Source organism: Lepus europaeus, chromosome 5, assembly GCF_033115175.1.
Source record: "Lepus europaeus isolate LE1 chromosome 5, mLepTim1.pri, whole genome shotgun sequence".
Classification (NCBI taxonomy): domain Eukaryota; kingdom Metazoa; phylum Chordata; class Mammalia; order Lagomorpha; family Leporidae; genus Lepus; species Lepus europaeus.
Window position 1 is genome coordinate 148,119,693 of NC_084831.1, and position 24,987 is coordinate 148,144,679.

The following is a 24,987-nucleotide window of genomic DNA, read 5'->3' on the forward strand; positions in this document are numbered from 1 at the left end:
CTATGGGATTATACTTAACCTTGAAAAATTGTTTTCCTAGTTGAATTATGCAGAATTGGAAATTAGAAGTGTTAGCTGCTCATCACCTTACAAGATATATAGATCAATGACCTAGGATGGAAATTTTGTAATCCATATTTGAGTTATAGCAATTTCTACTGATTTTAATTGCTTGCTGTGCAATGAGTAATTTACACATATAGTACTTTAACTTCAGTGGTATCTAGCAATAAATTTTAACTGAACATTCAAAGGCCAACAAACAAATAAAACTCAAAAAGGTCTCCATGTTAATTCTTCTTTTAAGCCAGAATCCAAAGTTATGTTTTTTAAACTGATGTTTACCATCCATTAGATCAGAAAATAACTTAGTGGTTTGTGTCTAATATTTTAAAAAATAAAAAACAAAATGGAAAACACCAGTATGCATCAGACACAGTAAAAGCAGGTAATATTTTGTTAAATTTGATGTGTGTGTGTGTACTAAGTCACAAAGTAATGTACATTTCTTACTGTAGTCAAAAAGTATAAAGCCACTGATGTTTATCAGTGAGTTACTTAGATGCTAACTGGCTCTTCGGAGAAGTCTGGATTAAGCTGCCCAGGCCATAGGTAGATGCTGTTCAATCTTTCTATGGGAGAAATGAGGAAGACCAAGCACATATAAATACACAAATAATTAAATAAAATACACTATTTCAATTCCTGATACTGCATTTTGGGTGGCACAACAAAAAGAAAGATTTACTTCATCAGCCAACATTTCACTAGAAGAATTGTTGCTCTTAATAAAAATGAAATGGAGGGGCCGGCACTGTGGCACCATGGACTAAGGCCCTGGCCTGAAATGCCAGCGTCCCATAAGGGCGCCGGTTCGAATCCCAGCCGCTCCTCTTCCGATCCAGCTCTCTGCTGTGGCCTGGGAAAGCAGTGGAAGATGGCCCAAGTCCTTGGGTCCCTGCACCCATGTGGGAGACCCAGAAGAGGCTCCTGGCTCCTGGCTTCAGATCGGCTCAGCTACAGCTGTTGCAGCCACCTGGGGAGTGAACCAGTGGATGGAGGACCTCTCTCTCTCTGTGTCTCTACCTTTCTCTGTAACTCCATCTTTCAAATAAATAAAATAAATCTTTAAAAAAAAATGAAATGGAAGTTGCCTATAAATACCCATAGGGTTGGCCGGCACCGCGACTCATTAGGCTAATCCGCCTGCGGTGCTGGCACCCCATGTTCTAGTCCCGGTTGGGGTGCTGGTTCTGTCCCGGTTGCTCCTCTTCCAGTCCAGCTCTCTGCTGTGGCCCGGGAGTGCAGTGGAGGGTGGCCCAAGTGCTTGGGCCCTGCGCCCGCATGGGAGACCAGGAGGAAGCACCTGGCTCCTGGCTTTGGATCGGCGCAGCGCGTTGGCTATAGCGGCCATTTGTAGCGGCATTTGGGGGGTGAACCAACGGAAGGAAGACCTTTCTCTCTGTCTCTCACTGTCTAACTCTGCCTGTCAAAAAAAAAAAAAAAAAATACCCATACGGTTTAACCATGATGGTATTTAAGACTGAAAAAACAAAAACAAAATAAAAAACACATATAAGTGCTTATAAACCAATTATTAAATCACTTTTCATAAAATTTTAATTTCTAAGAGATTTTAAAAGTCACACTACAAGTACCCTATAGAAAAAAACAAGAGTAATAATTTGTAAGCAAAATAATCTGTAAGCAAAAATAACTTATCAGTGTGTCCATTTTTGAAGTAACATAATGGTTTTTAAAGTTTAAAAAGTCATTACTGAATCTATGTTCTCATTTAAAAAAAATACACCTACATTCTGTGTTTCTGCAGTCAATACCTTGCAAACAAGCAGACGCAGGCGGATCCATGAACGGTGGGAAGCCACGCTGCTGGCGGATGAAGTCAGCAGCACCAAAGCCGAGGGGTGGCCTGAGGGGTCAGCAAAGTGAGCAGAAGCTCCTCCAGGGAGGGCAGGTGCCCGTGCATCTGGCTTCCTCCTTACACACTAACCAGGCCCTCGGAATGGCAATGTAAGCTATGTGAGTGTAGGTGTTGGGGAGGGTGTACAGTCCTCACATAAAATCTATTGAGAGCAGATCTTGTTCCTCATGGACTGTACATAAAGCTATGTAAACAGTAAATCTAAGAAATATTTTGGAAAACTAGTAAAAATACAAATGTTACAATCTGTAAAAATGTATAGCTATAAAATAACTTAAATATTGCAGAACAAATAAGAATCTTATAAGTTTGCTCAAAAAACTCTGTAACTGTAGTGCCAAATGCCCTTTTAAGATAGATACCAGACATGAGAAAGCTCAAAGGAGAGTCTGATTTGACGTGGTCACTGGATCACTGGATGCATCCCCATCCAATCAGAAACGAGACGGTAGTTCCGTAACTACTTGGTGACCACTGGGAGTGTTGTCTTCCACAGGTCTACGTGCTTTCTGTGTTACTAGCACACAACTGCTACCAAAGGAGGACCCCCAAGAATGCCTGTTCTTACCAGCACTGAGATGTCTGGCCTCGGTATTCTGCCAGCCATTTTTGAGGTCTGTACACAAACCGGGCTCCAGCATACATCCAACAGAGGCACCTGCTTTTGGAGTAAATCATTCCACGGAAGCGTCATGTGTGGATCAGAAATAAAGCTTCAGGTGTTTTGATTATGTAGCAGACGGAGCAGGCAACGATTTGTGTTTTTTAAAGGAGGCATCTGAGATCAAAGGCTCAAAACTGTCCTTCCACACGATGCTGATGCTCGCTCTTGGTTTCAGCAGCAATAGACGTATCCAGTGAGTGTTTTGTAAAATCTAGAGTCCAGTTTACTGAGCGTACTGATCAAAACCTGACTTAAGTCTTCAGACGGAAAGAAAATTTCAAAGGAACAGAAAGTTGATACACACATTGAAGAGTTTAATATTTTACTAACAAAATTTTCAGACATCTCACAAATACCTAAGTACTGTTTCTTTGGATGTGTCTCAAAACTAGCGTAAGTGAGATCAGTATACTCCTGAGTTTCTTTCTGTTCTTCTCTTGACTTGGAATGCTCAAAGGATGGATTTCAAGTTTCAGTAAAAATCAAAGCTTGCAATTAATTCTTAAAATGGTATACTTAACAATGAAATTTGGCTGGCGCCATGGCTTAACCGGCTAATCCTCCACCTTGCGGCGCCGGCACACCGGGTTCTAGTCCCGGTTAGGGCACCAGATTCATCCTGGTTACCCCTCTTCCAGGCCAGCTCTCTGCTATGGCCCGGGAAGGCAGTGGAGGATGGCCCAAGTCCTTGGGCCCTGCACCCGCATGGGAGACCAGGAAAAGCACCTGGCTCCTGGCTTCAGATCAGCACGGTGCGCTGGCCGCAGCGGCCATTGGAGGGTGAACCAACGGCAAAAAGGAAGACCTTTCTCTCTGTCTCTCTCTCTCTCACTATCCACTCTGCCTGTCAAAAAAAAAAAAAAAAAAAAAAAGAAATTAGAAAGCAGCTGACTTTTCCGGATTTCCTAGGTATGTGGATCTCAGGCTGAGGAAGCTGCCACCATTCCATTGGTGGTTACAATAAGAGCTGCTTAGAATCCCAACACGAACACACTTTTATTTTAAAACTAAGCTGCATTTTAGAAAAGATAGGAAACTCAGAAGGTAATGCAAAGATATAAAGGCGAAGTATACTAATGGAGCTTATAAATATACAGATGAAATTTTCTTATTTTGGTTCTAAGTGGAAATGTTTGAAGTCAAATAAACATAACTGTTTTTCATAAATTTCTCCCCCAAAAACCTTTAACTCCAACAATTTGAGAAAAAAGTTGTTTTACTTTTTGTCTGAACACAGACAATCTATTGTCATACACATAGTGCATGTGAACATATACATTTATACAGATGGCATAATTATGTGTTCAAATAGGCCCATCTTATATTTTTGCATGCATAATTTTTGGTACTCTATCCTAGAGGATGGTAACACAGAATTTAAGTTCATAGTGTGTATTCAGTGGACTTAAAGTCGGGAAATCATCCCAACAATTATTTACAACCTTATAAGTGAATATCTGATCATGTTACAATGCAAAACTATCCTTACATCATGACGGCTGATGCTGTGAGTCGTGGGTGTTAAAGCAGTAACTTTTATAAGTTGGGGAATTAATTGGCATATATAAAAGTAACCAAAGGTTTCAAATGGAGGAAAGATGGGGTTTCTACCACTCAGCATTTATATTTTTCATAAGCATTAGAGAAGCAAGGGAAGTGATCTTTGAAAAAAATGCTTTAAAAAACTGAGTATACATATAGCCTATAAGGCAAAAACCTAAGTTACAGTGTATTCAACACTGGCAACTATGCTATGAGAGGTAATATTGAATTATATACACAGATACTGTCACTTAACTATGATTACACAATACTTTCTACCATAGCTTATTTTACTGTACAATAGAAGATATTCCTGTGGCTTTCTCCCAAGGCTCAGATTGTAAAAGAATTCAATATCTTTCCCTTGGCTCAAAGTCTGACGAATATCATTCTGTAACAGAAACAACACTTTTGTTTTTGTGTTTAAGGAAATAAAAAATATAATTTGTAACCATTTCAGTTACAATGCACCCATTGCAATGACATCTAAAGCAGTTTTAGTGCATACAAAACTGCATTTCTCTGGATAACTTTCACTTAGTACCAAGGATGTCTTGCCGGTAGGTTGCTACATTCTGAATAAAATATATAGTGGGATTTAAATGACCCTTTAGAAAGCCTCAAACAGTATCTCATCCTTTTGGCTAAGATCAAGTATAGAAAGCCTCAAAATTTGGCTTTTGTAACATCTGCATATGGGGTGAAAAAATTCACATTTACCGATGTGAGTAAAGGTATCTACAGAACGTGCTGTTCTAGACATCGCTACAAAGAATCAGTGGTTAGCTGAATTACAGGGTCTGTCCAAAAGCTACATTTAAAACAAGAACAGCAATAACCAAGTTCTTAGCAGATTAAGAAAAACAGACACTGAGAGGCCCAGGCCCTGGCCCTGAACAGGGTCAGTAGGAAAGCACTTCCATGACGGCAGGAATGGCTAAGTCCGGACTTCTCCAGCGGGGTCAGCTGTAGATCTCACAGTGCTTTCTGATGCCCATTTGCAGAAGGCTTGGTTGTTTCTGAATCCCTTGAAGTATTTGATAAGTGAAGCTTATGAAGTCCTGCAGAAAAATTAAGAAAATGGTGAGAAATGATGCGGTGCCGAGTGCTTAGGCAAAGGGCTGGGGTGGTCAGAAAGAGAAGATGTACGAAGGGGAACGTGTGGTCCTGCAGTGGCTGCTGTGCTGTGCAGCCAGATCCCCTTCAGGAGTCAACGATGTCTTCTCGCTCCTTTGAGAGTGGCCGAAGCTGAAGACGTTTGCCAGGCAAGAAATCGTGAGCCCTCCCAGGCCTTCCTCCCGTGGCCGGTAACAAAGGCCTGACCCCTTCGCGATTTAACAGCGCTGATGGATCAGCCATCAGCCACAGTCACACAGCCCCCGGGGCCAGTGAGGCGTCCGCCTCCCTGGAGGCATCGTTCTCCACCCCCACCCCGCCCCCCACCCCCGTCTCTTCCCCTTCCCTTCCCCCTCCTCCTCTGATACGCGTCTTTCTGGCAAGCTTAGTCCCATCTCAAAGTGTGCTCCCCAAGGCACCTAATCTGCCACAGCTATGTACCTATTTTTGTTTTAGAATACATATATACATATGTCCATGTATGAAAACAGGGAAAGACCAAAATATTAAACATGTAACTGAAAAGAAAAACAGGGGAAAAATTACCAAAAACACAAAGACATGGCAAAATGAACAAACAGAACATAAATAATATTTCATTATTCACAGACATTTTACAGAATAAAAAAATTCACTTTATCTTTTTAAGTTACAGTAATTTCCCTCTGCATCATATAGCAATAATTTAGATAATATAACTGCTATCTAGAACAACATTGTACCTCACAGGAAGAAAAGAGAGAAGAAAATTTAAGTATTTATGTGGTACTAAAGTTCAAGCACTTTAATAAAAATGACATACAAGAAAACATTAAGGAGTACATCTACAGGAAAGATTTCGAGGAAATAATTTTCAGGAGGGTCAGCCTTCTTGACCTCTCAACAACTTACTTGGAAAAAATTACCTGCCCCTAAAATTCCAGGTGGTAATCCACCTGCTACAACAGGTTTCTATCAGTCTCAAACCAACAACAACACTCCAAATTTTAAAATTTCTATCAACTGCATATTTTAATGAAAGATAAAGTAAAAATTGAGCCTCTCTATGACATCTGGATGAGAAGGGCAAAAATCAATCTAACGACAACCAAAAAAAATTGGTTCTAGTGGGAACAACCAGCCTGATGAGGCCAGGACTGGCAGAAGTAGAGAAGTATGTTGAAATAAGGCTGGTAGGAAAGAGACCGAGGGCTAGCCTTGTGGCACAGCAGGCTGAGCCCCGCCTGCAAAGGCAGCATCCCATGTTGGAGCAGCTAGCATCCCATACTGGAGCCTGGTTCAAGTCCCGGCTGCTTGGCCTCCAATCCAATCCCCTGCCAATGTACCTGGAAAAGCAGCAGCAGATGGCCCATGTACATGGCCTCCTGCCACTCATGGGGACCACCCAGCCTGGGCTATTGCTGCCATTTGGGGAATGAACCAGGTGATGGAAGATCTCTTTCTCTCTGTTTCTCCCCCTCTCCTTTAAATAAATACAATAAATCTTTTTTAAAAATAAAGAAGAAGAAAGAAAAGAGATTGAGCAAAGAGTGCATCTGTGAGGTACTCGTTAACTGGACTGGATCCTTTGAGGGCAGACTGAATTCACTTCTAAACTACGGTGCCGCGTAGGGTGCGCGTTCTGAAAATGTCCATGTCTGTCCTCTGCAGACAACACCAGAAGGGTCACTTCATTACCAGCATCTTCACAGCGAGATTCCGAGGGCTCACTGTACGCCCAATATTCTGTGAGACAGATACTATTAGCATCAATGGACAGAGTAGCAAAGGGGGAAAAGGTCTACACAAAAAGAAGAGGAAGAGGAAGAAAGGAGATCGTTCAGTTTTATAATTAAGACTCCCAGTGAAATTATACATAAAATCTCAGGTCATTCAAACATTACTTCTCTTAATGAAGATCTTTTTCTTCATATAAAATGCCCCTTCAGAGCATCCCAAAGAATAATGAAGAACCTATCTGACAGTTTTACACCAGTCTCAATAATTCCTCTGCCTCTTATGGTCAAAGAACTAACATGACATAAAGATCTTTGACGTGAGGCTAAGTTACATTTCACTACTTTAATAAGGCCTCCCTGAGCAAAACCACATCCAGAATAACCAACCCAAACACCTAACGCAGCACAACTCATTTGCAACCATCACATTTGGCGAATGGTAAGTGGAAGCTAATCCCAGGTTATGGCCTAATCTTGTTGATGCTGCCTATGACACTGGCATCCCAATTCAAGTCCTGGCTGCTCCACTTCCGATCCAGCTCTCTGCTATGGCCTGGGAAAGCAGTAGAAGATGGCCCAAGTCCTGGGGCCCCTGCACCCATGTGGGAGACCGGAAGAAGCTCCTGGCTCCTGGCTTCAGCTTGGCCCAGCCCTGGTCATTGTGGCCATTTGGGAAGTAAACCAGCAGATGGAAGATTTCTCTTTCTCTCTCTCTCTCTCTCTCTCTCTCTCTCTCTCCCTCCCTCCCTCCCTCCCTCCCTCCCTTTCTTTCTGCAACTCTGACTTTCAAATAAATGAATAAATAAAAGAAATCTTAAGGAAAAAACTAAAATAGGATGGTTAAGCTGGAGCCTTTTTTCTTCCCAAAGGTTATCCTTTCAAACATCAAGGTTGGAAAGGCTTGGTGTGTGAAAAGTTTTATGGCCACTCATACATTTAAATTATCTGAAATCTGGATCATAATAAAGCTCACAATATGTTGTCTTTTGCAGTGGGTAAAAACCACAATGGAACATGGAGTATAAAACATTCAAATGGGGACCTGTGCTGTGGCGTAGCAGGTAAAGTTGCTGCCTGCAGTGCTGGCATCCCATACGAGTGCCGGTTTAAGACCCAGCTGCTCCACTTCCTATCCAGCTCTCTGCTATGGCCTGGGAAAGCAGCAGAAGATGGCCCAAGTCCTTAGGTCCCTGTACCCATGTGGGAGACCCAGAAGAATCTCCTGGCTCCTGGCTTCGGATCACTGCAGCTCCGGCCATTGTGACCAATTGGGGAGTGAACCAGTGGATAGAAGACCTCTCTCTCTCTGTCACTCCTTCTCTCTGTGTGTAACTCTGACTTTCAAATAAATAATAAATAAATCTTTAAAAAAAAAACATTCAAATGACACCACTCAGATAAATGAGCTAATGTCAAGATTTTCCCTTCTTTTACTATGACATAACCCAAGTCCAAGACATTTGATACTGTTAAAATACAAAACTTGAAATAATGCTAACATTAATGTGGAAATAAGCATGAAAAATACTTATATGTGAACCCTTTGGCTAAACCTAACAATGATTATATTAATACTGTCAATGCATGTGACTCATGAAATTCCTAATGAATCTCCTCCCTCAACACCAAGAATGCTAATATTTTATCCTGAATTATTTGACTTATTAAAGAGAATTAAGGGTCAACCTGATGATTGTAAGATCCAAGTTTCAAGAAAAGCTTTAACTAAAAAAAAAATAGCAAAAGCTATCCTCACCAAAGAAACAAGGCTTCCACAGAAGGTCATCTTCATTACCACCACCACCACCACCACCATCATCCCAGTATCATCATCATCTTAGCTCTTAGTAAAAGAGCTAAGGTCTACTGAGTTCTCACAACACACCAGTCACTATGCTAAGGCCATTACAAGAAGTATTTCAGTTAATATTCACAACAATCCTAAAAGGAAGATAACAGTGTTTTATAGATAAAAAAAGGTGAGGTGAAGGAAGTAATCAATACGTAGTGATCAAGTATTGATGTCTGAAGCTGTACACATTTGGAAAATGCAGTAGATGAAGACTTAAAATGAACTCAAATGTCAAAACTGTTAGCCAAAAGAGAGAAAAATACCCATAAACCTCAGGATTACCTAGGGCCTTGAAAAGCTCTTCTCGCACAGCCGAGGTGAATTTTCTGACCAGACATAATGTTGTTACAATAGCAAAAAGTAAATTGTAGGATAATACAATGTAGAAATTTCCCAGCCAGTTAAACCTTCCAAAGTCTCCAAGTAGATCAAATCTAGTGATTCCTGTTAAAGATAAATAAAATAGCCCTTAATAAAATCAGGTAAGATATAATACATTTTTTTTTACAAAGTAAAGTACAAGTCAGATCAAATTCCATGTCCTCTCTCATTTCTGTTTTGTAGAATGCTCTGATGAATGAATCCTGGTTCAAAATACGTAAATGTTACCCACTGGAATAACCTCACACCAATCGAAACCTATTTCACATGCCTGCTACAATCACGCGAAGGTATGAGCAATGAGGCAAGAATGAACGCCCCTTGTCACCCACATGGAATATAACTTACATTTAAAAAAAGAATCCTATTGGGGTGGGCATTTGGCCTAGAGGTGAGGTCAAACGTGTTCCACATTTGAATGATGAGGTCTGATTCCCGGCTCCAGCTCCTGACTCCAGTCTCCTGATAATGCAGATCTCAGACCAGGGTGGTGGCTGGGGGTTGAAGACTTGAAGGACAGCAGGGATGGCCCAAGTGATTGGGTTCCTGCCACTCGTATGGGAATATGGGAATCCTGTATTGAGTTCTAGGCTTTGACCTTCAGGGGCTCACTGAGGGTATTTGGGGTATGAACAAGTACTTGGGAGATTTCTCTCTCTCTCTCTCTCTCTCTCTCTCTCTCTCTGCCTCTCAAATAAATTAAAAGCAAAACAAAAACACCTGAAGTTTCCACATTTTTTTAAGAAGAAAACCAAGCCATTCTGTGCTGCTCATATGGGGAGCATGGATGACTACACGCTTAACTGACATAGGGTGGCTGTGACAGAGAAAAACACCCGAGTAAATCCTCCACCACCCTACCGGCGCCTCGCTGGGAAAATGCCTGCCCCTCCCTTCGTTCAGGACCTTGCTTGCATGCCACGTCCCCCAGCAGGGAACTCTGATTCCTCTACAGAAAACCGCTGGACCCTCCCGGCCTCCACCCTACTTGTTTCTTCATAGCATACATTACCTGAAACCTTTCCATTCCCCTTTTTGGTTTATCTACTGTTTTTCCCACTAGAATTTACATTCTGCAAGAACAAGGACTTTGCCTTTTTCACTCCTCTAATCCCAATACCCACAGAAACACCTCAATATTACACAGACTTAATATTTATTATATTAATGAACAAATAAAGAGCATCATTTCCTTCCAAACATTGTTAATCTGAATTTAATGCTATAGGCTTGTAGAGTAAAAGGGCAAAGCTGGAAATACACTGGAATTATATCACATATGCATTTAGGCTACTTAAATTGACCTAAATACACTTTTAAAAGTTTTTTTAAAAAAAATTTAAAAAGTAATTTTTTAAGATTTACTTATTTATTTGAAAGGCGGAGTTACAGAGAGAGGAGACAGAATGGGAGATCTTCCATCCACTGGTTCACTCCCCAAAGGGCTGCAACAACTGGGGCTAAGCCAGGACAAAGCTAGGACAAAGCCAGGAGCTTCTTCTGGGTTTCCCACGTGGGTGCAGGGCCCAGGGACTAGGGCCAATCTCTGCTGCTTTCCCAGGCATGTTAGCAGGGAGCTGGATTGGAAGTAGAGCGGCCGGGACTCAAACTGGCACTCATACATGATGCCAGAATGACAGGCTGAACCCCCAGTGCCACCGCGCGGGCCCCTAAGAAGTCATTTAAAGAGGCGTTTACAGCTGGCAGAGAAGCAAAGGGACGCGATCAGCACTGAGTCTCTGGGCAGACGTCAGTTCTGGTCTCCGTAGCAGCACTGATGGCTGAGGGAAGAGCACCCACGGTTGTTGGTCAACATGCTGAACAGCAACATCTTCAGCAGCAGCTCTCAGCAGGACTCACTCCAGAAAACCGCTGACTGCCTGGACCCGGAGGTAGGCAAGGCTGCTTACTAAGAAACCAGGAGACCCGTGTGGGAACCGGTGAAAGTGTGCGAGGTGATGTCCACACTGTTCAGAGTGGCGGTGGTGAAATCAACAACAATCTAATGGAACTTCAGATCCTGACCAACGCCTGAGAGACAGCTTCAGCCAGTCAGGTGATGGCAGTCATCCCAGGCTTCCGTTATGCTTGGCAAGGTAAAGAGGACAAGACGGGGGCTCCCATCCCAGCCGAGCTTGTTGCAAACATGGCACTGATCACATCATCACCACCAATCTACATGCTTCTCCCATTCGGGGCTTTTTTGATTTCCCAGTGGACAATCTGAACGCCGATCCAAGTGTCCTGATGCGGATCAAGGAGAACATGCAGAGTGGAGGAACTGCACGACCTTCGTCCTGATGCTGGTGGAGCTGGGAGAGTGACCTCCATTGCAGACTGGCTGAATGCAGACTTTGCCTCGATTCACAAAGAGTGGAAGAGCACCAATGAAGTGGACCACGCAGCACTAGGAAATGGGAAGGGTCAGATGGCCATCTTTGTAGATGACATGCCCAACACCTGTGGTGCCATCTGCCATGCAGCTGACAAACTTCTCTCAGCTGGAGCCACCAGAGTTTATGCTTTTTTTTAAGATTTACTATTTTATTTGAAAGTCAAAGTTACACAGAGAGAGAAGGAGAGGCAGAGAGAGAGAGAGAGAGAGAGATCTTCCATCCACTGGTTCACTCCTCAATTGGTCACAACAGCTGGAGCTGCGCCGATCCGAAGCCAGGAGCCAGGAGCTTCTTCCAGGTCTCCCACGCGGGTGCAGGGGCCCAAGGACTTGGGCCATCTTCTGCTGCTTTCCCAGGCCATAGCAGAGCTGGATCAGAAGAGGAGCAGCTGGGTCTCACGCTGACACCTATATGGGATGCCGGCACTGCAGGCGGCAGGTTTACCTGCTGTGCCACAGCGCCAGCCCAGTTTATGCTATCTTAAACTCACGGAATCTTTTCTGGTCCAGCCATTTTTCACATACACAATGCGTGCTCTGAAGCACCAATACGATGCCTCAAGAGAAGGAGATGAAGCACTGCTCAAAAATGCAGGTGATCGACGTCTCCATGATCCACGCAGAAACCATCAGAACTCATAATGGAGTCTCCTATTGGTTCAGCCATGTCCTTTTATAATAGCAGAATTTCTGAAGCTTTTTCAAAATAAAATGAACCCACCCCTTGTTTTGCCCTTGGTATTTGAAGACACATTGAGCAGAAGACCCAGCCCACTCCAGTATAGCTGTCTACACCCCATATCAGGTAGATGAGAGCCTCTAAAATGGGAAAAACGCACTGAGCAGAACTGCTAGGACTTCTCACCTCTTTGTCTTATGTTGGCTCCCTTGATGAATTCGTTGTGAGCCTCCAAACTTTTAAGTGTAGCTCAGGTGCTGCTGGATATCAGACTTCGGAAGGTGTTATGCGGGGTGTCTGCCTGTGATTGGGGGTGCTCAGACTACTTCGCATGTTTCAGGCTTTTTGTTGCTGTTGTTCAAGAACAACTAGCGACAAAGCCAACCCCTGTGTGACAAGCTCTTCGAGGTCTATGCTACACTGCAGGAGTAGGCAACCCCAAACCCAGTGCAGGATCTGCAGAGCCTGTAAGTAAGGACTGAGCAGCTGTATGTAGGTGGGATCGGAAGCTGCGGGTGGGCTGTGGGGTGGACAGCCCAGTACTGCACACGCTTCTTGGGAGGAAGAGGCCTGACCCATCACCAGCTCACCTGACCATGTAGCTTCGGTTCTTGGTATCTGTCCCTCTGGCTGCGCCTTTCCCTTCAGCTGTCTTTTCCTTTTCCCTGGCCGAATGTGCTCTTGGGCCAGGTGATCATTTCATCATGTCTTCTGGGAAGAAAAACTGCTTCCTGCTTTGTGATGCTCACAGTCACATTAGATGATCTGCCACAGCTTAATCTTTCTCAGCCTACTACCACTGTGGTGGTGGGTTTTAGGTGGTACTGTAGCTCCTTCAGGCTAATTTAAGTATTCAATTTTCATTTTCCTTCCTTGGATCTATCTGGCCTGTCAAATGACCTGAGATACCTATTAGAAGATTGATATGATTATGGTCTCTTGTTGACGAGTTTAATAAAGTATCAGTATGTGTGTGGAAAAAAATTTAAAAATAAAGAGGCATTCTATTCAATGAACACATGCTTCAGGGCCACTACTTATTGGAAAGAACACATGAATGGTAAGATTTTCTGGGTGTTCACAGATACGTAGGTAGGTAGACAGATGAAGAGAGGCCAGAGAGCTGCACAGAACAGGAACCCAGCAGAAAACTGACCAGTGTATATGCTTATGGGGAAACAACCAACCCAGAAATTACACAGGTAATAGAACCAAGTAGCAAGAACCTTAAAACAGTGATTATAACTACATTTCTTTTGTGCTAGGCAAATGAAAGACATAAAATTGTCTGAAAGTAACCTTCTAAAAAGGAACTTTACAATTCAGGGTATGAAAAGTATACCAGATGGGATTAATGGCAGAGAAAAAAACAAAGCAATAGAAATAGGAAATATAACCAAATAAAAGCTAAAAATGGTAAACAGAGCATCAGTGAACTTTGAATTAATTTCAAGTGGCTGATTTGTTTGTGATTAGAGTTCCCGACAGAGAAAAGGTGGGAAAGAAAATTATTTGAAGAAATAATGGCTAAAAATCTTCCAAATTTGATGAAAACTATATACCTACAGATGAAAGAAGCATGATAAACTCACACAACAGAATTTCTTAAGAAAACTAAAGCACATAATAATCAATTGCTTAAAAGAAAAAAGTGAAAGATACCAAAAGAAAAAAATCACATAGAATAAAAATATTACAAATTTCTCATCAAAAATTATGTACATGAAAAGACAGAGCAATATTTTTAATGCACTGAAGAAAAAAATCTAAATTTCTTACCAAGAAAAATTGACTTTCAAAAGCAAGGCAAAATACAGACATTTCACAAATACAAAAAGCTACATGAATCTGTCACCACACATTCTACTTTAGAAGAACATGAGAGAAAGTCCTCCAGGCAGGACACATATATGAAGAACTCTGGAACTACACAAAAAAGGAAGAGCAACAGACACGGTCACTATGTGGTTAAGCATAAAAGACTAAACTTTTAAAAACATCTTAAAAGATCACTGTTTAAGGCAGAACAAAGGTAACACACTGAAGAGCTTTAACATACGCAGAAATAAAATCTGTGCTAACAGAGACATCAGCAGAACAATGGAGTAGGCAGGCCCAGCTCCACCTGTCCACACAGAAACCACGATCGGATGGAATTCTGGGAGGGAAACTCGCTCAAGGAGAATTCAGGTGTCCAGTTAAGGAGGTGAGAAAAGTGGCACAGAAAGTCCAGGAACAGCAAGAGAAAAGTCGGAGGAAAACCTGTCACTTTGCTCACTGTACCATCCCCCAGGCTGGTACAGCTGGGCACTGAGAGAGCTCTCCCCAGCTCACGCAGAGAAGAGAGCAGGGTGAGTGGCCGGCTTCCCCAGCCAGGCAGGGCAGTGCCCCCAGGACCCCTCTAAGTTCACCCCGCCTAGCTCCCTGGGAAATCAACACAGCTGAGACGTCCGCAGATGACCAGAAACAAAAGAAGAAGAAGCTATCAGTCTCAGCTGAGGGGCAGGTGCCCCCACTGTCACTAGCAGCCTACTCCAAAGATCCTAATAGGCATTTTTTTTTTTCTGAAAGGGAAACTAACAGCCATTAGAGTCACTGCAGTTCCCAATAGTTTTTGTCAACAAGGGTCCTAGCTGCCTAAGCCATCAATGCCTGTCCCAACTCACCAACAAAACTTGCTTCAGTCATCAACGCCACAGGTGTTCCTCCCTAATATCTAGTATGGCTGACACGTATGCCTACAGATAGCCCTGGCTCTGACCACCAGTCCCAGATCCGAATGCTGCATGCTTGCCGATGGCCAGCCTCCACCAAAAAACCTGGTTTCTAATGCTACTGTACATCCACCTGCAGCTGGCCCCAGGTCGTACGTACTCAGGGATGCTTGGTGCAGGACCCAATGACATCCTGAGGATCCCAACAGGCCTTGTAGTTACAACAGACCCACCAAGGGTTTCACCATTGAGGTACACAGCTGCCTGGGCCACCGTGCCATTAACTCCACCCCTCAGATCCACAGCTCCGGCACTCCCACAACTGGCACTCCACATGCCACTGTGCCCGGTACAACAATGCATTCCCATATGCACCTGCAGGCAGTGCCCCTTTCATTCCCACAGGTCATGGGTTCAGAACCTTTCTTTTTGCCAAGGGCCATTTGGATATCTAACATCATCTGCGGACCACACAAAATTATCAACCTAAAAATCAGACTGCTAAAGATTTATTGAATTTCAACCCTCACCTGTGGGTTGCCTTGGCTGGGCCAAACCAAATGATTTCATGGGTCTTCTATGGCCCACGGACCGGGTGTTCCTCACCCCTGCAGGATCAGTAAAAGCATGGACTGAAGACAGACCATGAAGTCTGGAAGAGATGACTGCTCTTCAAATGTACAGATGCCAACACAAGGATGTAAGAACATGAAAACCCACAGAAACATGACAATATCGAAGGAACACACTTCCAGTAAAAAAGAAAAAGGCAAAATAATGGAGATCCACATATTCCCTGACAATTAAAATAAACTTTCTAAAGAAGCTCTACAAACTAAAACATAAACAGTTTAACAAAATCAGAAAAAAAAAATACAAGAACAAAATGAGAAGTTCAACAAAGAAATAGAAAACAAACAAAAGAAAGACAAGAAAAACTCTAGAGCTGAAGAATATAACAACTGATGTAAAAACTTCAATGGAGACCTTCAGCAGTAGATCTGATTCAGAAGAAGAAAGAATCCAAGAACTTGAATCAAGACAGGCCATCTGAAATTATCTGGTTGCTGGAGGGAAAAATGTAGAGTACAGAAAGCCAGACAAACCAATTATGCCTCTAAAGGGGTCTCAGAAGGAGAACAGAAAGACAACAGGCAATTAGAAGAAATGAGTGGGGGCCAGCTTTGTGGCATAGCTGGTAAAGCTACCGACAGCAACACCAGCATCTCACATGGGTGCTGGTTCACATCTCAGTTGTTCTACTTCTGATCTAGCTCTCTGCTAATGTGTCTGAGACAGCAGTGGAAGATGGCTGAAATACTTGTTCCCCTTTACCCACGTGGGAGACCTAGATTGAGTTCCAGGCTCCTGGCTTTGGCCTGGCCCAGTCTTGGCATTGTGGCCATTTGGGGAGTGAACCAGGATATGGTAGATTCCCCCTCTCCCTCCCCAACCCTCTGTCTTTCTTCTCTCTCTCGCTCCCTTCCTCTCTGTATTGCTCCCTCTCACTCTATAACTCCGCCTTTCAAATAAATAAGTAAATCTTTTAAAAGCTATAAAAAATAATCATGTAACATAAGAGAAGAGGAAGAGAAAGACACACAGAAATAAAAGAATTGCAAAACAGAAAACAACAAAATGGTGATAATAATTCCTTACCTATCAATAATTATTTTAAATGTAAATGGATCAAATTCTACTATCAAAAGGCATAGAGGAACTGAAGAAAAACAACAAACAGAATAAAACACATACAAAAAAAAAAAAGGCCAAGCAAAATTTTATCTACCACAGACTCACTTTGTATATAACAATACACATAGGCTCAAAGTGATGGGATGGAGAAAGATATTACATGCTAATGGTAAACAATAAAGAGATAAGACAGCTGTATTTTTATAAAAGTACTTCAAAAAGTTCATGGAAAATGCTAAATTCATTTTGATTTGAAATATGTGTGAAATCCACCTATGCCAAGGTGTCTTCAAAAAGTTCATGAAAACACATAGTATGAGAAAAACTATGCAAGAATTTAAAATCTTTTTGCACTAAAATAAACTTCCCTTTTAATTCCATTTTCCATGAACTTTTGAAGTCAGACACAATTGACTTCAAGTTTGAAAAAAAAGTTGGGGCCGGCGCTGTGGGTCACTTGGCTAATCCTCCACCTGCAGCGCCAGCACCCCGGGTTCTAGTCCCGGTTGGGGTGCCAGGTACTAGTCCTGGTTGCTCCTCTTCCAGTCCAGCTCTCTGCTGTGGCCTGGGAGGGCAGTGGAGGATGGCCCAAGTGCTTGGGTCCCTGCACCCACATGGGAGACTGAGAGGAAGCACCCAGCTCTTGGCTTCAGATAGGCACAGTATCGGCCGTAGCGGCCATTAGGGAAGTGAACCAACAGAAGGAAGACCTTTCTCTCTGTCTCTCTCTCACTGTCTACAACTCTACCTGTCAAATAAAAAAAATAAAAAGAAAAGAAAAGAAAGTTGAGACAGCGCTGTGGCATAGAAGATTAAGCCTCCACCTGCAGTGCCAGCATCTCATATGGGCTGGTTTGAGTCCCAGCTGCTCCACTTCCAATCCAAATCCATGCTAATGGTCTGGAAAAGCAGTGGAAGATGGCCCAAGTGCTTGGGCCCCTGCACCCATGTGGGAGACCCAGAAAAAACTTCTGGCTCCTGGCTTCAGCCTGGCCTAGCTCTGACCTTTGCAGCCATTTGGGGAATGAACCAGAGGATGATAGATCCACTCTATCTCTCCCTCTTTCTATGTATCTTCGTCTTTCAACTAAATAAATAAATCTTTCAAAAGAAAGTCGAAAAGAGACAAAGAAGGTCATTATTTAATGATAAGAGTCAAATCCACAGGAAGACGATGCAAAGGCTGTGTGTGTGTGTGCGCATGCGTGTATACGTGTGCCTGGAGAGTACCTAAATATGTAAAACAAACATTGACAGATCTTAAGAGAGAAACTGACAGCAATACAACAACACTGAGAGACTTCAATACTCTTATTTCAATACTGGATAGAATATCCAAGCAGGAAATGAAAAGGAAAGAGCTTGACTTGAACAACGGTATGGAACACACAGCCCTAACGGACATATACAGGACTTTCCACCCAGAGCAGCAGAATATTCAGACATGTTCTTCTCATCTTCTCACGTGCACATGCAACAGCCTACCGGTTAGATCATGTATCACATCACAAAGCAACTTTTAACAAATCAAGACTGAAATCACACCAAGTATTACTTCAGACGACAGGGGAATGAAACTAGAAATCAATGACAGAAAAAAATAGAAAAATTACCAAAATGTAGAAATTAAATAATACATTCTTAAACACAATTGAATAAAAAATTAAATCTGGGGTGGGCGTTGCAGTACAGACGGGTTGGGCCATAGCTTGGTACGCACACACCCCATATCAGAATGCCTGATTCAAGTCCTAGCTACTCTGAGCTTCCAATCCAGCTTCCTGCTAATGCGCCTAGAAGTCAGGATAATGGCCCAAGGACTTGGGTTCCTGCCAACTATATGGGATACGGAGCACCTGGCTCCTGGCTTCTGACTGGCCTTGTGCTGGCTACTGCAAGCATTTAGGGAGTAAACAAGCAGATGGAAGATCTTTGCCTCTCCTTGTCACTTTTCCTTCCAAATAATAGTTTCTAAAATGAAATCAAAAGGAATTTTAGGGGCCAGCCTCATAGTGTAGCAGGTACAGCAGCCGCCTACAGTGCCAGCATCCCATATGGGCACCAGTTTGAGTCCCAGCTGTTCTGTTCCTGACATAGCTCTCTGCTATGGCCTGGGAAAGCAGTACAAGACAGCCCAAGTCCTTAGGCCTCTGCACTCAGGTGGGAGATACAGAAGTTCCTGGTTCCTGGCTTTGGACTGGCTCAGCTCTGACCGTTGTGGCCATCTGGGGAGTGAAACAGCTGATGGAAGACCTCTCTCTCTCTCTCTGCCTCTGTGTCTTTGTAACTCTGCCTTTCAAATAAATAAATATTTTTTTTAAAAAGGAATTTTAAAAATACCTTGAGACAAACAAAAATGAAAATAAAGCTTAATAAAATTATGGAAGGAGGGACTGGCATTGTGGTACAGTGGTAAAACCTTTCCCTTTCTCTCTCCTTCCCCTCTCCCTCTTCTCTTCTCCCCATCCCTCCCTCCCTCCCTCTTTCTCTGTCACTCTGCCTTTCAAATAAATGCATACAAACATACAAAACTAAAAGCTGTTTATTTAAAAGGTAAAATTAAAATTCATTTTGTTCTATTCTGAAGGCAATTTAGTTTGGTAGTCTAGATTAGCTACAGTATATGGATCTGAACACAAACTAAACTCCAGTGAGAATTAGAATTTAAGAAAGAAAAGGTGATAATTTTTTTTTTAAGATTTATTTTATTTACTTGAAAGTCAGAGAGTTACACAGAGAGAGGAGAGGCAGAGAGAGAGAGAGGTCTCCTATCTGCTGGTTCACTCCCCAATTGGCCACAATGGCCGGAAATACGCCAATCTGAAGCCAGGAGTCAGGAGCTTCTTCCAGGTCTCCCACGTGGGTGCAAAAGGTCAAGAACTTGGACCATCTTCTACTGTTATCCCAGGCCATAGCAGAGAGCTGGATTGGAAAAGGAGCAGCTGGGACTAGAACCGGCACCCATATGGGATACCGGCGCTTCAGGCCAGGGCTTTAACCCACTGCACCACAGCGCCCGCCCCAAGGTGATAATTTTGGAAGAAGTCAATGTAGCAGCTCTTCCAAAAACAGCAAAGGAAACTTCAGAGATGAGTCTCCACAGCTCTCCCTCTGTTTTCTAAGTTGGAAAATTAAATACTTCATTTTGTTTTGGCTTCATACCTTCTTATTTTACCTTCCACAAAGAAATGGACACCCACTTGACTCATTGTGAACCTCTTCTCACAATGAATTATTAAAATGAAATCATATTCCCAGCTTTCTGCTTTAGATGCTATACAGTCTGATAGTTTCCCTCGTTCAAAGGAAAATGTGAGAAAGATGAACAAGATGCCCTGTCGTATGGGTGCAACAAAGTGGGGACAGAGGTAGGGGCATCCGACATAATTCAAGTTTCTGCTTTGGCCTACTGGATGGAAGCCCCCCAAAGACATAAGAGAAACAGGTGAGAGAAAGGGGGAACCAGGGGAGAGAGAGACGAAAATAGGTTCTTTCAGAGATGCCAAGTGTAAGCCGGCGGTGGGACACCTGTATGTAGTACAGAACTAGATTTGTCTGTTCTTAGGTAAGGGTGGAGAAAAATCAGTCGATGGGGGGTGGAGGTACAGTAAGAGATAGCTAAGGACTGCTGAGAGGAGGAGCAGAAAGAAAAAGGGGAAACCAAATAGGAAAAAGAAGACATTTACAGGGGGTGGGGGATGGGAGATTACAAACTGCAAATGCCACAAAGCAGTTAAGGTAAAAACAGAATCCACAGCATTAGACAATTAGGTCTCTGGTGATACACAGAAAAAGATAATTAAGTATTTTGTTCTAAAATCCATTTTCAGATAACTTGAGTTCTAACAGAAGAAATGATTCCTAAATCTTTTCTTCTTCTAAATTCCACTGGCCAGCACGTGAAGAGTCAACAGAGGGAACAAGAATGCCAACAAAAGAATTAGGAAAGTTTTCAATTTTCCCAGAGTAGACGTGCTTTTGTGTGTGTGCGTGCACACACACATACACACACAAAGAAAAAGATTTAAAAGTCATAAACCAAAGTGGTTTCTGGAAACTCTGAAGAAGGGATGAGGATTAAAAAGCAGTTTTGGGCTAATCTCTAATTATTAATATTCTTGAAAAGGACAATTTATTCATGTTTTTAATCCATATAAAAATTAAAAATTAAATTTACTACAAAGGAGTTAATTTGTTCATCCCTCTCTAAGTTGATTGTGCATGTATACTATTAGAGTACTTGACCAGGTTAGAGGTCTTTTTTTTCTTATACAAACTAGACCCTTACTCTAATTATAACTTTTTAATTTTAACATTTTCACTGTAATTTTTTTTTTCATTTTCAATTCTCTTTATATACAGAAGATCAGTTTAGTATATATTAGGTAACGATTTCAACAGTTTGCCGCCATATAGCAACACATAGTGAAAAAAAAAAATACTGTTGGAGTACTAGTTATAGCATTAAATAACAGTGTACAGCACATTGAAGACAGAGATCCTACATAATATTTTTTTAAATTAATTAATTTTCTATGCCATTTCCAATTTAACACCAGGGTTTTTTTTTTTTTCATTTCCAATTCTCTTTATATACAGAAGATCGATTCAGTATATAATTAGTAAAGATCTCATCAGTTTGTACCCTCGCAGAGACACAAAGTGTAAAAATACTGTTTCAGTACTAGTTATAGCATCACTGCACATTAGATAACACATTAAGGACAGATCCCACACGTTTTAAAAATTACTTCTTAAGATTGTTCCAGCTAAATGATCCTAACAAATTATTTTCATATAAAACTTATTTTTAACAAGTTAAATTTAAACTATTTGATATCAACAGGTGGCTAAATTTATATATACATGACCAACATGACATTTTCTCAAGATTGTGCGCTCTGAAATAAGTGCAACATCAGGAAAATATGACAAGTTGATACTGGAAAATGAGATTTTAGAGAGTTACCATTACTTACTCTCTTAACTGTTTTATGCATTTGACATAGAATACTTCTGAGAATTCTTTAGTCTTAAAATCCTAACTGGATATAAATGAGTACTTCAAAAATTTCATAGAAAAATGGAATTAAAAAGATAAGCTCATTTTGGTGCAAAAATTTTGAAATCCAAGCATTCAAATATAAATTCATTGTTCAGATATAAGAACAGTAATAACCAATCAAAAGTTAATTAGTACTACTCATTTATTATCTCCTGTAATCTATCTGAATATAATAAGTCATATACAATCTTTAGGCATTTTCAATATAGCATTTGAAGTTATTTTCACTTCCATTTCATAATTAAGAGTATACAATATGAGCATCTGTGAAAGCATCATTTACTTCCATTTCACAAGATAAATTGGAGGGGGTAAGCCCAGGGTAAAGATTAGTAGTATATTTACAAAACCCCAAATAAAGACTTCTCTAAAAAGACTGGTTTTTAAACAAGGTCCCTTCATCAAGGAACAAAAGAGAATAATCCACTTTATCTCCTGCAAGATGACAGACTTTATAGGACCCAAACGAGAAATATGTGGAAACACTGAAAGTAAGTTCAAGCTGCTTTGAAAGAGTTAGTACTTTTTTATTACCATGAGTATATTTTTTTTTTTGAACCTGCATTTGGGACTTATATAACTGTTAAGTTTTAGAAAGAACTTCCATGACAAACAAATAACTAAAAATAATTTCAAAATAGAGTTTAGAAAAGGATGCCAAAGACCATTCTTCGCATTTGAGAGTAATTTCCTCCTTTGGTTAAAGATTTCAGATAAAGAATAACACACACAAAAAAAGCCAAGCTCTCAGCTGTTTTCTGGATTAAGGGTAATGAAGAATACCTTCGAAATCAAACAAAATCTCTCCTTCCACAGTTCAATCCAACATCAGAAATATAAATAAGTTTGGACACTTAGAGATAATTGAATCTCCTTCTATTTTTACCTTGCTTGAAACTGTCCCCTCTAATCACCATAAGAATCTATTAAACTAAGTAATAATTTGCTAAAAACTGGACATGAAATCCCCCCAAAATTTGAATTCTTCAAAATTGAAGTCTAAATAGGCAGCAAAACAATATCCCAGAGTACTGGCATGGCCTTATTTTTAAAGGTCATTTAAAGTGTTCCAATAAAAATTTTTAAGTACAGATTCTCTGTGTTTCCTACAGACAACACAACTATCATTTTAATTATATTGGTCAAAATGTTCTTTAAAGCATAATTCCTAGTAACAAGTGATATGCTTATGAAATTTATTTAATGGTGATTTTTCAACTGTTACAAAATTTCCCACAAATGTAACAAGTTACTTAAAACAAATTCGTTAATAATTGTGTCATACCACATGATGCACTTCAACCTAAAGCTATGATTTATAATTCCCATGATACCTCAACCATAGCAGCTGGAAAATTTTTAGAAAGAAAAAGAGCTACAGAACATTTTCATTATTGAGGCCAAATTATCACCAAGTTAATTATTTTATAGACTCAACATATCTTCAACTTACAATTAACACTGCACACATGCAGGTATATTGTGATTTTTGTTGTTCCTGCATTTCCTGTTGAACTGTACGTGATGGGACGCTGCAGGCTGAGCTCACAGGAGCGAATGGGACCACACTAAGGCCAGGCTTTCCTCGTGAGAGGTGAGGAGGAGGCGTGTAAAATGCCACAGCTTGGAATCTGCCTGTTAAATACATCCTCTATTCTAGTCTTACAAGCTTTTCAGCTAGTAAATCAAAATCCTGCTACACACTAGGGTAATATTCATGACAATTCTCTATATTTTACCTTCTTAAAATCAAAGGCTCAATTCTAAAGGGTTAATAGAGGAATTACAAAGTAACTCTCTGGTTTGCATTTCCCATAATACTAAAATAAAGCTTTATCTTTTAGCCTAGAAATTCGCTTTTTTAATACTGTGAAAAGCCTCTATGAATCTGTTTAACGTATTTATTTCTTTTCATCTATTCAATGCCACTGGGCATAACATGTAGTGCAATGCGTGTTGATATTTTGCAAAGCACCACATGACTCACTGTACCCTAATGCGTTCCATTAATCCTGTTTGGACAGCTGGGGCCAGGCATTTGTTAGCTGCATTTTAATTGTTCTATCTTTCTTTTTTTTCTTTTTATTTATCTCTATGGCAAACTACTCAGGAATTTAATTTGTTGGTCTTCAAAAGTAAGTTTTTACATTAATTTGTCTTCTTTTTGTAAAACTTTACTCAGCATATAATCTCCTATAAAACCAGAATATATTAATGATCATCAATCAATCTTTAACAGGGTGCAGTAAATGAGTTTCTTATATATTGAAAGGAAAGGGTGGGCTGTATTATCACTGAAATGATGTTATAAACTACATACTAATGATAACATTTAGCTTCAAATCTGGAAACTAAAGTGCAGATTCTGGCATTTTCAAGATTAGCACACCATAAACAGATTTCAAAACAGCACTAAGTTCTATAAAGCAAGCACAGAAGAAATAAAACCATTAAGTATGCAGGTTTGGATTAGTCAGTGCAACAGCGGTCCCTTTTACATTTATAGATCAATTTCAGTTTCTAGTAGTGTATGACGTCCTAAGTATAGGAAAATAACAACAGCTTATACTTCCATGGCACGGTGCACATCCCAGATGACTCTGAGCCCTGGGTAAACAACGGAGGCCACATGAGAGCCAAAACAAAGGAGCTCATTACCAGCAATTTCTGTTCTGAGCAAGTTGCTGGAGTTTGACAATGAACTGTTCTAAGCATTTGTGGACACTCTTAAGTTAAAACCTAATTTGAGAGAATCAGACAGAATTGTCTAATGGAAATGTTTATCTGGAATAATATTTAGCCAAGAATTAAAAATACAGTCTATAACAACACTTTATAAAAGATAAAGCCAAATTAAAATTTATTCAAGTTGTTCAATGACAAAGTAGAAATCTGTTTCCCTTTTAAAAGATGATCAAAATTCTCGGTAAAATGAAAAATTAAGGACATGGTATACATGTCAGGCAAACATTACTAAAGCAGTAAAGGGTGTGCTTTGAGTCAGCAATTGCTCCCAGACATGGTACTGCTCTCAACTATTTCATGGACACAAAACAGCTAACACTGGTTTACAGATTTTCAGTTTCTTAAAACATATACTAAATTATAAATTATTAAAAAACACTTCATATAAAAAAATTAGCTTAAAATTTTCTAGTCGTTAAACTTTTTTTTTTTTGCTCTTTCCAGGACTCAAAACTAACTTCTGAATGGGCCAGTGAATA

The 24,987-nt window shown here is 40.9% G+C and overlaps 1 protein-coding gene and 1 pseudogene across 3 annotated transcripts in view; one reads left to right on the forward strand and one right to left on the reverse strand.

Moving 5' to 3' along the window:
- Nucleotides 1-2,264: 2,264 nt before the first annotated feature.
- The window catches only part of LMBR1 (limb development membrane protein 1), a 171,310-nt gene continuing 148,587 nt past the window's right edge, over nt 2,265-24,987 (reverse strand). For all 3 annotated transcript variants that reach the window (XM_062192925.1, XM_062192926.1, XM_062192927.1), the window contains 2 exons: nt 9,117-9,278; nt 2,265-5,209 (listed from right to left, as the gene is read on the reverse strand). In XM_062192925.1, coding sequence (XP_062048909.1) covers nt 5,124-5,209; nt 9,117-9,278 — 248 coding nt within the window. In that variant the 3' untranslated portion in view covers nt 2,265-5,123. The remainder of the gene's footprint in view (nt 5,210-9,116; nt 9,279-24,987) is intronic.
- On the forward strand, nt 9,483-12,289 carry LOC133760520 (ribose-phosphate pyrophosphokinase 1-like; annotated as a pseudogene).